The sequence below is a fragment of the Netta rufina genome, assembly GCF_964035555.1.
Source record: "Netta rufina genome assembly, chromosome: 10".
Classification (NCBI taxonomy): domain Eukaryota; kingdom Metazoa; phylum Chordata; class Aves; order Anseriformes; family Anatidae; genus Netta; species Netta rufina.
In genome coordinates, this window is record NC_140133.1 from 15364321 (window position 1) to 15377533 (window position 13213).

The window sequence follows — 13213 nt, forward strand, 5'->3', positions numbered from 1 at the left end:
TTCAGTGTGCCATCTAATGTCAGGGACGATGCTGAAGTCAGTGATTTTTTTTCCCTCGAGCTTTTGCTATAGGAGGCTAATGGTTGGGCAGCCAGTCTTTTTGTACCAGCTCTGTCAACTTGTCACTTTTTGGGTTGTGTGCACACCAGGGAACACTGAAAATAGGTGCATTTTTTTCATGAACTTAAAAATAAATAGGTTGCTGCAGTGTTACTAACACAAAATGGATTGTAGCGTATCCTCCAAAGGTTACAGGGATGAGTTATAGCTGTTCTAGAGATATAACAACGTGGATGTTTCTGGCCCCTTCTTTGACAAAGGTGAACAGTGATGATGTGCCTGGTCTACTGCACATTCTGAACTACTGACATATAAATAAAATGAGTTGAAGTCATAATACTTGAGTGAAAGCAAAACCTATTGTTTATTCAGCTAGTAAATACAGTACCTCTTTATATAGTGTCATTCATGCAAAAGTACTGAGAAACTGGATGCACAGAGTGCCTCTCAGCCAGACAGTCTAGCATACAAATACAAGAGCGTAGGGTTAGCATAACAAATTTATTTTATGCAGATTCTTCTGCACACCTCATGGTTGCGTCTCAGTGCTTTCTTTCCATGGCATTAAGCAATGTGACCAATGGCTGTCACATGTTGGCTCCTGTACGCTCTCCCTGTGCTTCGATTTGTGTGTTGTGGAAGAAGGCAAGGTCACGAAAATGTGTCTTTTACTTGCTGCAAGGTGGTATGGTTTGTGATGGTCTTCAGCTCTGGAGGGGAAGTTTGGATTTGTTTGTCGGTGTGAATTTTTGCAATTTGTTTCTTCTGTCACACACTATTAAGTCTGTGGGCAGTATTGCTAATCTAGAAAACAGCGTAGTGTTTGTTATGTAAGCCTTCCTTAGTTTGGAGGAAAATGTGCCCAGAACAATTTGCATAATGTTCAGCATAATTTTCAGAATTCCCTCGTGAATGGTGAGTTTCAGCGCAGCACAGAGCGATGCAGCTCTGCGGCTGTCCATTGAGAAGCATGGATCTGAACGTTTTGGCAGCAAACAGGAATGGCTTTTCTCCGAGCTATCAAAGCTATCTCAAGTCACAGAACCGTGACCAGTGGCATAACCTGTAGATACACTGGAGGAAAACTATTTCTCACTTTATGCAAGTCCTTCGAGTGTTTCCTTAGAAAAGCCCTGTAAGTGGTAGCATTTGGTAAATAAAATGTCTTCTGGGAAAAGTTGTTTTAAGTCAACCAAAACTGTCAGTGAATTTGGATCTTGTTTGTTACCTAATGTGAATGTTACATCTTTTCTTTTGTGGTTACTCTCCTCTGTTTCCCTTTTTTTTTTTTTTTAATTTTAATATTAGAGAAGCAATAAGGGGAAGTGGCAGTGTTTACAATAACCAGAATACAAGATGGAGAAAATGTTTTAGTTAATTTTAAATGCTGTAGAGGACTTATTTTTCACTTGAGAATGGAAACTCCAGTTTTCCTTTTGTGTTAGTACTTAGCAAGAAGAGTTTTCTTTGGTTCCTTTATCTCATTCCTTCCTCCTGTTGGCAAAAGCCAATTTAAAACAGTTCTCTTGAGGACTGCTGGTATGCCTGGACTAAAAGCATATGTGTAAGACCTTTGCTGAATCAGAGCCTAGGAACTGAACTTAATTCTGAAGTTGACCCTGGAGCTGTTTCAAGAAACCATACGGATCACCTTTAAATGTATTATTTCTGAAATGTACCGTTCAGGATGTGCACAGTTCAGCTATATAATAGTAGCAGTTGGTGGATCGATAATAAACCACCATGCAACAATGTCTTTTAAGAAGGTTAAACTTTCAGAGACTCAAGATATACAGTGGACCACGCTGTTAAATAATGCTGATCACCAGGCCTGTAAAATTTAAAAAGAGGACTCACCGGTGTTACAGTGCCATTTTATATAAAGTTTTGCAAATCTGTAGGTTCTCTGTGCTTCTCTGTACAGACTTATTAAACCAGGAGTAGTGTGTTTGTAAAATACTTGCCAGATACTGTGAGTAACAGGTAGTGGCAGTGTTGGAGTATTTGCACATGACCTTCTCTGTTAAAATTGTCTCCTTTCTTATCCGGCCTGTCTTCTGTGGCTTAGGACTGTGTTGCTCTGTCCCCTCACGTATTGTGTTCCTGGCTTTTCCCAGGCAGCGTTCAAGCAGCTCTGCTAGAGTTACTGCTAATTAGTTATCAGTTTAATAGTGTACATCGCTCTTAGGAGACACATAAACAGAATTTTTACATGGAAGTGTATCCAGTTCAAGGACCTGACTCTGCATGTTCTTTACTACTTTCATATGTTGTCCCATCAAGGAGAGGGATATTTACAAAGCATTACCTGCTTCGGTTAGAGTGTAGGCATGGAAGCTCAGGAAGAAAAGGTGTTTCATTTCCTTGCTTCAGGATGTACCCCACATGCAACAATATTTTCCCGTTTTATTTTGCTCGTGATTAGGAGTATCAAATGTTTCTTTACATTTTTTTAACTCTGAAAGAAAAAAAACCTTTAACCTTTCTGCCTCATTAAACGTGCAGCAAGCCTCACAACACTTAAACAAGCATCCCATGTGAGGGGCTCTTGACATCAGAGTTTTCTTTCACAGATGCCTGATTACTTCCCCAAAGGTGTCTGATTACTCTTTGCTGGAGTCTCAAATGATGCTGTTTCCCATCAGTGGGAATTCACCTTAGAGTACCATCTTTAATTATGATCCTAGACTAAGTTAAATAATAAGCAGTCATAAATTCACTCTAGTAAAACTTTGAACTCTAACCGAACAGCTGGGACATCTCTCTAGTAGCGTACAGGTGATAATTTTCCTTTTTTCTCTTTGTCAAGCCATAGTGATACACAGTTTGGAGGTCATTGTAACCTAGTGCCACTAGAACTACCCAAAAGGTACTTGGATTTTCCTTCCCGCATGGCTCCAGCTAGCAACCTGCAGTCAAAGGTACAGCACTGCCCAAGCAAAGCACTTCAGTTGGTATTCATTACTTCACAGCTCCTGACAACAGGAAAGAAAGCTAGGCTTTCTGCAAAGAAGGTGTCTTTTCTGCATGGCGTAGCATGGCGTGGCACGGCATCGCTGTGCTGGAGTGCATCTCCACTGCAGCTTTGTCTGAAGTTCTGCTGGAGATTCAGCACGACGCAGTGACAACGTCACTCTGAGGCAGATAGTTCAGAGCACTGACAGCAGTATTTCTCAATGAGAACAAGTTGTTTGCCTCAATTAGCGCCTTTGTTATTGCTCCCAGTAATTTGTTTTGCTTTCTGAATGCCCATGTTTTATGAGAACTCTCTCAAAACAACTTCACGGTCTCTTCATGCCCTCAGGTTCTCTCTGGGAGGCCAAAAAGGGGGATAGGCAGACAAATTCTGCTCTTACAGAATGCCATGCATATATGTTATTCAGACCTAAATGACCACAAAATATTGCACAGCAATAAGTGTAATCTCCTACGTGAAGCAGCATCTAAATTTAAAACAGTGTAAATGTAACTTTAAAATTGCACATTATTGACGTCTTGGAATTGCTAAAGCAAAAAGATACTCTTTATTTTCCTTAAAAATCTTAGGGAAAAAATGAACAAGAACATTTTTAGTTAATTTATGGTATGTTTACCACTTAATTGTTCTCATGCTTTGGAAGAATCTGTTTTACAGGTTGATTTCCTCACAGATTAGCAACTCCTTCCCCGTTTCCTTGGATGACCAGACTTTTCCTCCTTTCCCTTTTGATTTCATATTGTTATGAAGATTGTCCTTTTCCGATTCCATTCCCCTTTCATGGACTGTGTACTTTAATCAGGTCAGTGCCCTACTACTGTGTGCTGGTGCAGATGAATCTATGTATCATTATTAGGATTTCAGCTGGCGCAGCAGGCTGACTCGGTGCAAAAGGTTGCACTTGAGGGTGGTAACACCGTGCTGCTAATTGCTTGCCCTGCATCTTCTCTGCACTGTGGACTTGCCCAGCTGCCACTACGCCTCAGTGCTCCTAGTAAATGTACTCCCTTACTGCTGCGATAGTCTCTTCTGACATGAACCTTGGGTAGCTGCTGTAATCTCTTTAGGCAGGAATCAGTCTGCTCCTTGTGTGTTTCTTGTCCTTTCCACCTCAGATTTGCTTTCCTCATCCATGTCCTGTTCTGCAAGGCTTGGTCCTTGGGCACGCAGTTGTCTTGGAGCACACTGTGCAAAAGCAGGAGAGGACAGGCTTCTTCCAAAGGTTCTTGCATTAGTCAGGTAGAAGACAAAGCATTACAGCAAAAGGCCTGACCCATTTTGAAAGGGAATTGGGTACAAAAAGGTGTGGTGCATGTACTTGACCTCATGCTTCCCCTTGCAGCAGCTCTGTTCTGCAGGCTGCTCTTTTCACCTGTTGTAACCTTGGTGAGGTTGTCATGTGGAACAGCATGGGTCCACACCTGAATGTAGTGGGCAGCGTGCCAGTAGGTTTATTAATAAACAAACAGTAATTCTTGCACTTGTTTAGATATTATGAAAGGCCCACAGCAAAAGAGCAAGAGGAATTCGGTGTGAAAGCTGAAACGTGGTTTGGGTTTGTAGCTGCCACTAAAGCTAGCAGAGCTGAGTACTTGTAAGGGAGCTTGATGATTTATTCCACTTAAACCCTCCAGGGAATTCATTTCTGCGCTGCCTACCTACTGGTCTAGCTGTATGGCCCACAGAAGTACTGATTTTAATTTCAGTGTTGACTGTACTTTGTACCATGAATGCCTGCAGCAAATCCCTCACATAGGAAAAAGCCTCCAAAAGCTGCAAAAGGGAAGCCACTTCCCCACCCTGATTTTGTACATCCCTGAGGCACACACCTGGACTCTCTGACTGCCCTGTTGGCTCGTACATCCTATGCCTTGAGGTGCAAGCCACCCTCACCCAGACATGGCACTTTGGTAAATGCAGCAGAGACGCATCCTTCCAGCAGGAATTCCTTCTTGCTCCCCACACCGATGAGCACGTGCCTCTGAACATGATCACACGTGTTATATCAGGTGCACCGTACAGATAAGAAGGTGGGTGTACACTTTAAACACAAGGCACCCTCTGTGTGTGCATGCATGTGTAATATAAACACAAAGCTTGCAGGGCAGATCCTCAGCAGGCATTGGCTTAGCCCAGCATGGAGCAAGGCTGATCTGCGCCTGCTGAGGGTTCAGGCTGTAGCTGTAGAAGTGGTGTTTGTGAAATCTTTGAAATATTCGGGCTCAACCACAACATAGTAAAACGCATAGCCCATGCCTTTCAGTAAAACAGGGTCCGTCTCTGTGATGCCATGGAAACTCAAATGCTACAAAGAAAGCCATACAGGAAGGAATCAAATGCACTCCAAACGCTGGCTGTACATTCACCTCAGGAAACGGGCAGGCAGCAGAGGGGCAAAGCCCGCCTGCCCAGAGCCCCTGTGTCTGAAGTGCCCCCATGGTGGTTAGCTCGAGAGGTTGCTTCAATGTGCTCATAAAACAAGTGCGGGGTCTGTCAATGTCCCTTACACCTTAAGAAACAACCTTGTTTGAAGCACAGTGAAAGGTAAGAGCAGGGAAGATAAATAGTCTGTCTCCTAGCTACATTCTGTCTGTGGATTGAAGTAGATCAACACAAATATTTGTGTGTACAGCATGCTCCGGAGCCTGCAAATGCCTGCCGGCAAAGTACAGGCAAAGGTAAAGGAAAAATACATGCTTCTCTTTAAAGCAATTATCCTTATATATTAATAATGTCATTTATAAGCACTGCGAGAAGTTAACAGCACACAGGAAAGCAAAGAAAAAGAATTGCAAACATTTAGTAAAAGGAGAAGGGCAAAAATGTTGTAAGTATGCCTCTCAGCACTTCTCTATGTATTAGAGCATGTGTTGTCTCTGCATATGATCCTCGTAGTCTATTTGTTATCCTTTGGGAACACAGCCCTCGCTGAACTCCAAGATTGAATCAGACAGCCAAAAGAATGCTGTTGTTTGTCACGGGTCACATTCTCTTCTCAGGCATTTCCATCGTGCCTCACCAAAGCAAGGTTGCTGAAGCTGGCACTGCATCACCTCTGTCACCACGATGCTGTTGGCATGGCACTTAAAGCAAGTGTGAGTTTTCTCATTGGAGTATAGCCCATATTTCTGCATTTCAGGGCTTATTTGAAGTTTTGAGGGGTTAATAATGAGCAAGGATATATGTGTGTGTATAGATACGTATTGTGAAAGTATTTTTCTTCCCTTCCATGTTAGTGGCATTGTTTTTGTCTTGACTGCAGTCAGGATCGTGCAGGCAGAGTGAACATGGTGCAGTATTTTGCCAATAGCACAGGCATCGATGGTGCTGTTTTCAGGCTTCTCTGAAATCAGCTGGGGAAACGTGGGGCTGAGTTGGGCTTCCTTGCAGCAAGTGGTCTGTCTGTCCTGCAGACCAGCTCTTTCAGGTCCTTCCCAGTGCTGAGACAGAAGGGAAATAAGCACCCTCTCTGCCCTGAGAGCTTGGCCACCAACTTGATTGCCCTTTTGGGGAAGAAAGGAAAGGTTGCAACCTCTGTATTGGCCTCTCAGTTTCTCCTCTTCTGACCTTGTGGGAAGAAATCCCCTATGTACCATGTGCTTCACTCCTGCATTGTAAGGAAAGAACAGGATTTCTTGCCACCAGTCCCTGTGCATTTCCAGAGCAGGTGAGAAAAAGGAGAAGTGAAGCCCCTCTCACTTATGGCCAGCAGCTGCGGACCTGAGCAATACAAGCCCCTCATCCCTGTATTTTAGCTACCTCTGAACACTCCTGAGCCAGCAACATGCTGGGGGCACATCCCGGCGCAGATGTTTCCTCCCTCCGTGTATGAATGGCTTCAGAAGACCCCTGCCTGTCTCCGTCTCACCACAAGGGATTGAGGACTCCACTGGCACGTTGCTTTTCTGTGCAAGAAAAATGTCACAGCTCTACCACACAGTGCATATCCCACGGCATCAGGGAGAGGAACAGCAGTTTTGTAGTGCTGAGACATGAGGAAGAGAGTGGGATTTTCCAAAAGAGGGAAAAAGAACATAGCTAGAAATAACTGCCTTTAAAGTGGTGACATTTCTATGCACAGAAGAGCTAACTTGGAACATTTTTAGAGGATTTTATAAATCCCTCTGAGCCCAGTACCACTGGATTCATCACATGAGGCACCTGCAGTACAGGGAGAAGATATACAAGAAATAATCCAAAATACAGGTGCTGTGCTCTGTCAAACTTTCCCTAAATAGTTCTTTTTATAACCACAGGTAGCATATGCAAAAAGCATAATGAAACGCATGAAGTTTGGCTGGTTTTGCTTTTCCCTCTTTGAAAGACAAATGTAGGCTGCTTTTTTATTTAAAAAGTAAATAAAAGCTGTTATAATCTCTTACATGCCCTTTCCGCAGTCATGGGTGTATCTAAATATCAGTGGTTAATTTTTTGCAAAACAATAAGCCCCCTTTTTGTCTTTCATCTCTCTGAAATGGAGCTGCCAGGAGCTTTTGGATTAAGCTTTATCGGGCTTCAGTTAGGAAAGCCTTGTGGAGGTTACGTAGCCAAATACAACATACAAATCAAATTATGGAAGAGATGAATGTGGAGTTGTTAAATTAATTTTGTTTGTTCCAGCCCATTGGAATGTTTTTAACATGAAGAAAATAATTCTCTGCTGTACGGCTGGCCTGGCCAGTGTTTAGGACCGTATTAGCATGCTGCATTTGTCCACGAGTGGCAAACAGGTTTGCTCTAGGCTTGAGTGAGCCCTGGAGGACAAGGCTGGCCAAGATGCTGGCTTGCCCCCGGCCTTCCCGGGCAGGCTGATCTGCAGTGAAGCGACACAGCCAGGCTGCCAGGCAGCCCCACATGTGGCTGGGAATGCTGCTACATCAGGTCAGAGGGCTTCCCTCTGGATGCACCCATGCGGCCCAGCTTTTTCTGCAGGACTTCTCCATAAAGCAGGAGTCAGCGTGCCTGCCAGCTTTCCAGATCAGGTTATCTCCAGCAGGACTGTCTGTAAGCTGGTGAGCTTTGGGGTTTTTATTTGGAGAGGTCCAGGACATGCTCTACGCAGAGCATCGCTGCCTGCTGTGCAGCATGGCCCTGGTACTGTGAATGTCCATGCTGATGTGTGCCCCTCAGGTGCAGCCCTGTGGCCCCCGCGAGGCTGTTCTGCCTCCAGGAGGCCAGCAGTGCACAGTCTCGGGCATCACACCACACCTACGCACAGCCAGTTCAGGTGTCTCTGCTCTGGATTGCATTATAACACAGAAAGATGTCCTGAAATCCCCCTCGATATTTTTATTATCCTGTAGAATCTGAATTTAAAATAGAGCATTAGTAATATTTTCTCTAAAAATAGCTGAGATTTGCTATTTCAGTGTGAAATGTTGCTGGTTGTTGGGTTTGGTTCTTTTTCTTTTTTTTTTTTTTTCCTCAAGCAGTCATGTTTCTCTTCAGTGCAATTTTATTCAATCCAGAGGAACATGCAGGCTTCTCCCTCCCTGTCCCAACCTCTTTCTACATCTGTTTGTCCTTCAGCTGCACATTTTGTAAAATCAGTAGAGGCTCTTTAGCATTAAAAAAAAAAAAAAAAAGAGGAGCCTGCAATTCTTTTAATCTTCTACAGAAAATACAAGGCACACAGAATATTGAAAGGAAAATTAGGTCTGTGGAAAATGCCAGTTGTTTTATAAATGGTCAATTCATTGCACTTTTTTCTTGCTTTTCAGGCATTTGCTATGTTATTATGTATCTCTTTAATTAAATAATCAAATTGAATTATTGGATCAAGTTTTTTTTTTATTATTATTCCACTGTGTCCTGAGCAGGTTTGGTTAAATTAATAAAACCATATGTTTCATTTTATAAAAAAGATTTCTTTCTTTGCCCATTCATAAACTGTAAAAAGAAAAAAAAAAAAAAAAAAAAGGAAAAAAAAAAAAAAGAAGTGGCTGAGCAGAAAATGCAGGTTATTACTTAATTACATCAGGTTCTTCTACATGCCTTGGAGTTACTGAAACGAAGTCGTACTGAGTCATAAGAAGTTCGTAACATTATTTACTGTGAAATAGCAGTATTGTAAATTCAGTCTCCTTTTAGCTGGCTGTGAAGGCAGCTTGCCCCAGTCATGCAGTGGCCCCAGTCAAAACCCATTACAGTATGTCCCAGGGAAGTTACTGCAGTCACTCAGCTGCCTGGAAGTGCTCATATCCCTCTTGGATCAGGATGCACAGTCATGGAGGGTGTCCTAACTTTGAGCCTGTGAGTCTCCATTTATTTACCCTTCAGATATACCTGCTGCTTTCTCCTGATTGGAATGAGCTGTTCTGCATTGCATTGATGCTGGCTGTGATGGGTGGTGTGGAATAGAGGATATGGCAGTCTCCTCTCCCTAGGGTGGCCTAGGGTCGTTGACTTAGGGATGGTTCAGAGGGGTATTGCAATTCAGGTAGATCTCTCTGTCTGTCCTGAAGGGTATCTGGTTGAATTATTTCTAAAACAATTTGATGCATGATTACCTTAACTATATAAATCTTTGAATATTCCCATGGAGGAGGACTGGGTAGGACTTCTAGGTCTGGGTAGTCCTTCACTATGGACTTCAGTCTCCCATCGGATTTGACTAGGTGGAGCAGTAAGGGCTGGCATAGCATTTTGAGGAGTAGTTCTGTGATGAAAAGGGCTTCAAAGGGAGCAGCTATGATTTATGCAGTTATCAATACACGGTGATGTAAGTGAGAACTGATCTGACAATCTCAGAAGAAAGAGGTGAGCATGGAGAGGCACACTGAGGCTCACGAAGCTCTGTAAATCCTTGTGACTGCTTTTAGCTGTGCCCTCTCAGCCGTGCTCTGCAGCACCCAAGCTGGATTGCCAGCAGAATGAAGTTTTGGTCCCTTCTACTCAACGTAAATAGAAACTTTTATTCATTTGGTCAACAAGCAAGTGCTACGAGATACGGCAGGGTTTGTTTGCTTTGCTGGATCTTCCTGTGCTAAGCAGAAGGATCTGCTGCAGATCTGCAAGATCGTCACCACTCATGACAGGAGCAAATACCAAAGCCTGCCCATTTCTGCATATTTCAAGCATATTTCTGCAAAATATGTTCTTTTGTTCAGCCTGCCTATGAAATGTGAATTTTAACTGCACAAATACATTTGTCAGGTATTTTTCTGATGCAATGGTAATATTGGTGTTTACAACATCTATTTATGTTTATTTAGGTACCCTAGCTATATGAGTATTTCAGAGATACAAGACCAATCTGGAATTCCAGGCCTAGAAACAGACATTCCTCCCCTTCAGTATAGCCAGGACTCCCTAGAAGTGAAATAATGTTCAAATCTATAGCTACAGAGTTTGTACAACCTGACTGTGCTGACTTTAAATGGAAAAGTCATATTGGGAAAAATAATTTAGAAAACAGTGTCAGCACGATGGGCTGGGTGACACTTTGACTTTCCCTGGCAGAAGTGGCCATCTCCTTTGCCACAGCACATGTGTTTAGGTATCATTTCAAGTGATTTTTCTTGGTTCAGAGTTTATATTTGGAAAGCGAATATGAGTCTGTCCTGAATTGTGTATTTTAAACACGATTTTTAAAGCTTGGAAAAAATCTAAACTCTGTAGTTGGAAAGTACATGATGGACTTCATAGATAGCATATGAGTGCCATCTAGTGTTCTTCATTAGTACCTTGACCTTCACATTTCAATTGCTTGAAAAGTATTTTCTGCGGTGGCTGGGAGCGGGCTGTGCTCTGTATCACATGAAGTGTTCGTGCTGCTTTTGTGCCAGGGCTTGGTCTTCTCTGGAGAGGTTTGGGTTTGGGCATCTCCAGGAAGCAGAAGCTGTAGTTTCACCATCTAGTTAAGCTGTTCTGACCTCCCCATTGACTTCAGCTGAGGCAAGAAGTAACTTGTGCCTCTCCACTATGGATGCAGTCAGGAAGCCGTAGATTTGGGAGGCTGGCTGGAGGAGAATGCTTACGGAACTAATAGTGTCACATTTTCAGAGGTTACAACTGTTTCTAGAGCCTGCAGAGCACGCCAGACTATTTACCCCCTTCATACGTCAGGAGACTGTGTGCCAGGAAAGGTGGGGTTCAGATTTAAGTGAACTTGTGAACTTGAAATGCACAGCTCTTAAGTAATCAAGTTAAAATATATGTGCAAATGCCGGGACTAAAGTTAAGTCAAAGAACTAAGCAACTTGGCTGCAGAGAATGGTTTCTCTCTCTCCCTTTCCCCTGGAGAGCAGAAAGCAGCTGCAGGTGGTATTAAATCCCATTGGTCTCAGTGGATTGCAGTCTAAGCTATTACTGTAGGCAAGGACATTAAAGAAAAAAACACTGGCTCTTAGAGTGAGGCACAGTTCTCCCTGTTTGTTTTCTCTCTGTTATTTAGGAGAGCTTCATATATTTTTCTTCTTTTTTTAGCTTGCAGCACTCCCCCGGTCAACATGAAAGTGCAGCCTGTGAACAGGACAGCATTGCTTGTAACCTGGAACCAACCAGAGACCATCTACCATCCTCCAATCATGAACTACATGATCTCCTACAGCTGGACTAAAAATGAAGACGAAAAGGAGAAGACTTTCACCAAGGACAGTGACAAGGACCTGGTAAAACCACAGCATCAACCCCAGACATATGTGTCGAGCTATCCTTATATTGTGTTCTCAGTAGAAGTAGAGGAGGAAAGCTGTTGTTACATTACAGACAGGCTAGCATTTGACTTGCTGTGAATTGCTATTAAAATGTTAGGCATTAGTTGAACATTGCCTAACAGACTACCCAAAACACTGGAGTGTGAATTTATAGTTTATGTGAGTGCATAAAGGACTAAATCTGCAGACACATTTTCATGTACTGTTGCTGAGAAGCAGCTGGCTCAGGAAATAGTTAGACTATGAATACCTTTTGGCTTCTGTTCAGCTCACAGATTTTCACATTAAAATCCTCGATCCCCAAAACCTACTCCTGGGTTCAGGCTTTTCCCTGGGTGCAGCCCCTTGCAGTCTTTGGAGTAGTTTCTGATCAGTAAGTGCTGCCTGCAGTACTTGTGTCATCAGGGCTAGAGGATTATTGCAGAGAAGCCCTGTATAAGCACTGCCTCAGTCTGGCTGTAAGAGAAAGAGGGAAGAGCAAGACAGTTCCAGCACAGATGCAAACACTGATCTATCTCCTCCATTTAGGATTTGATCTGCTTGTCATTCCTGTCTAAGTGGAAGCAAGTATTGTACCGGTCTTTAACGTTCTCTGCATATGAAATCAAAGTGACATATTCAGGTTTGAAAGGACTCCGTTTATTGTTAATCAAAGAAAGCCTCTAGAATAATGAAATCAGTAATTGTATATGCACATAAAAAATGCAGCAGCACAGAGCGTTATTCCTAATGACTGTTATCGTTGGCATTTTTTTTTTCAAATACACAGTCCTCTGGGCCCATTCAATCAGTTATACAATAATACTTCTCTTATTCCCTTAGATGAAGATTCTTTTACTTCATTTCCATTTATATTTTCAATTTCCCCACTAGACATTGTTATCTGGGTCACATTAGGGAATGATGTGCCTCACAAAATCAGAAAGGAATCTATTGAAAGGCACCCAAGGTTATGATGTATTGTAACCTCTCTCTTGTCATAACTTCGCACTCTTAAGGGAGATTTTATTTTAATCGGGTATAAGGAGGAGAACCTTAATCAGCAAAAATGAGGTGGGCACAGAGACAGCGTCCTGTTTGAAGTAAAAGAAATAATTAAAAATGCAGGGGATGTGATGGAGTGATAGCTTGGAAATAAATTGCAGTGAGACTCTGTGCTGTGCAGCAGAGCTTGGAGGTTAGGAAAGCAACGACAGCTTAGTCTACTGTATGGGCAAGAGAAGAAAGAAACTCTTTTTAAAAGGAAAGTGGAATTTGCCTTTAGTGCTCTGGCAGAGACAGCTGGGCTGTCCCATCTTGAAACAGAGCTAGACAGTGTTTTGCTAAAGAGATCACGGGTATTTCAAGTGATCTACGCAGCTACTGGTGCTGTCTGCTTGAAGCCATGAACTGACGTGATTGTGGTCTAAGGCAACACAAAGGAATAGCTGGAAGGCAGCAAGGCAGTGTCTTGAGTGTGAGAGTACAGAGGGACATCTCAGCCCAGGGTGCTGAGCAATCGTGCTATATAGGCCACCAG

At 42.9% G+C, this 13213-nt stretch overlaps 1 protein-coding gene across 1 annotated transcript in view; it reads left to right on the forward strand.

Annotated features, from left to right (window-relative positions):
• The window catches only part of PTPRG (protein tyrosine phosphatase receptor type G), a gene marked incomplete at its 5' end in the record, with an annotated part of 400948 nt that overhangs the window by 304692 nt on the left and 83043 nt on the right, over positions 1-13213 (forward strand). Inside the window, one exon of the mRNA XM_084292446.1 lies at positions 11465-11649. Coding sequence (XP_084148572.1) covers positions 11465-11649 — 185 coding nt within the window. The remainder of the gene's footprint in view (positions 1-11464; positions 11650-13213) is intronic.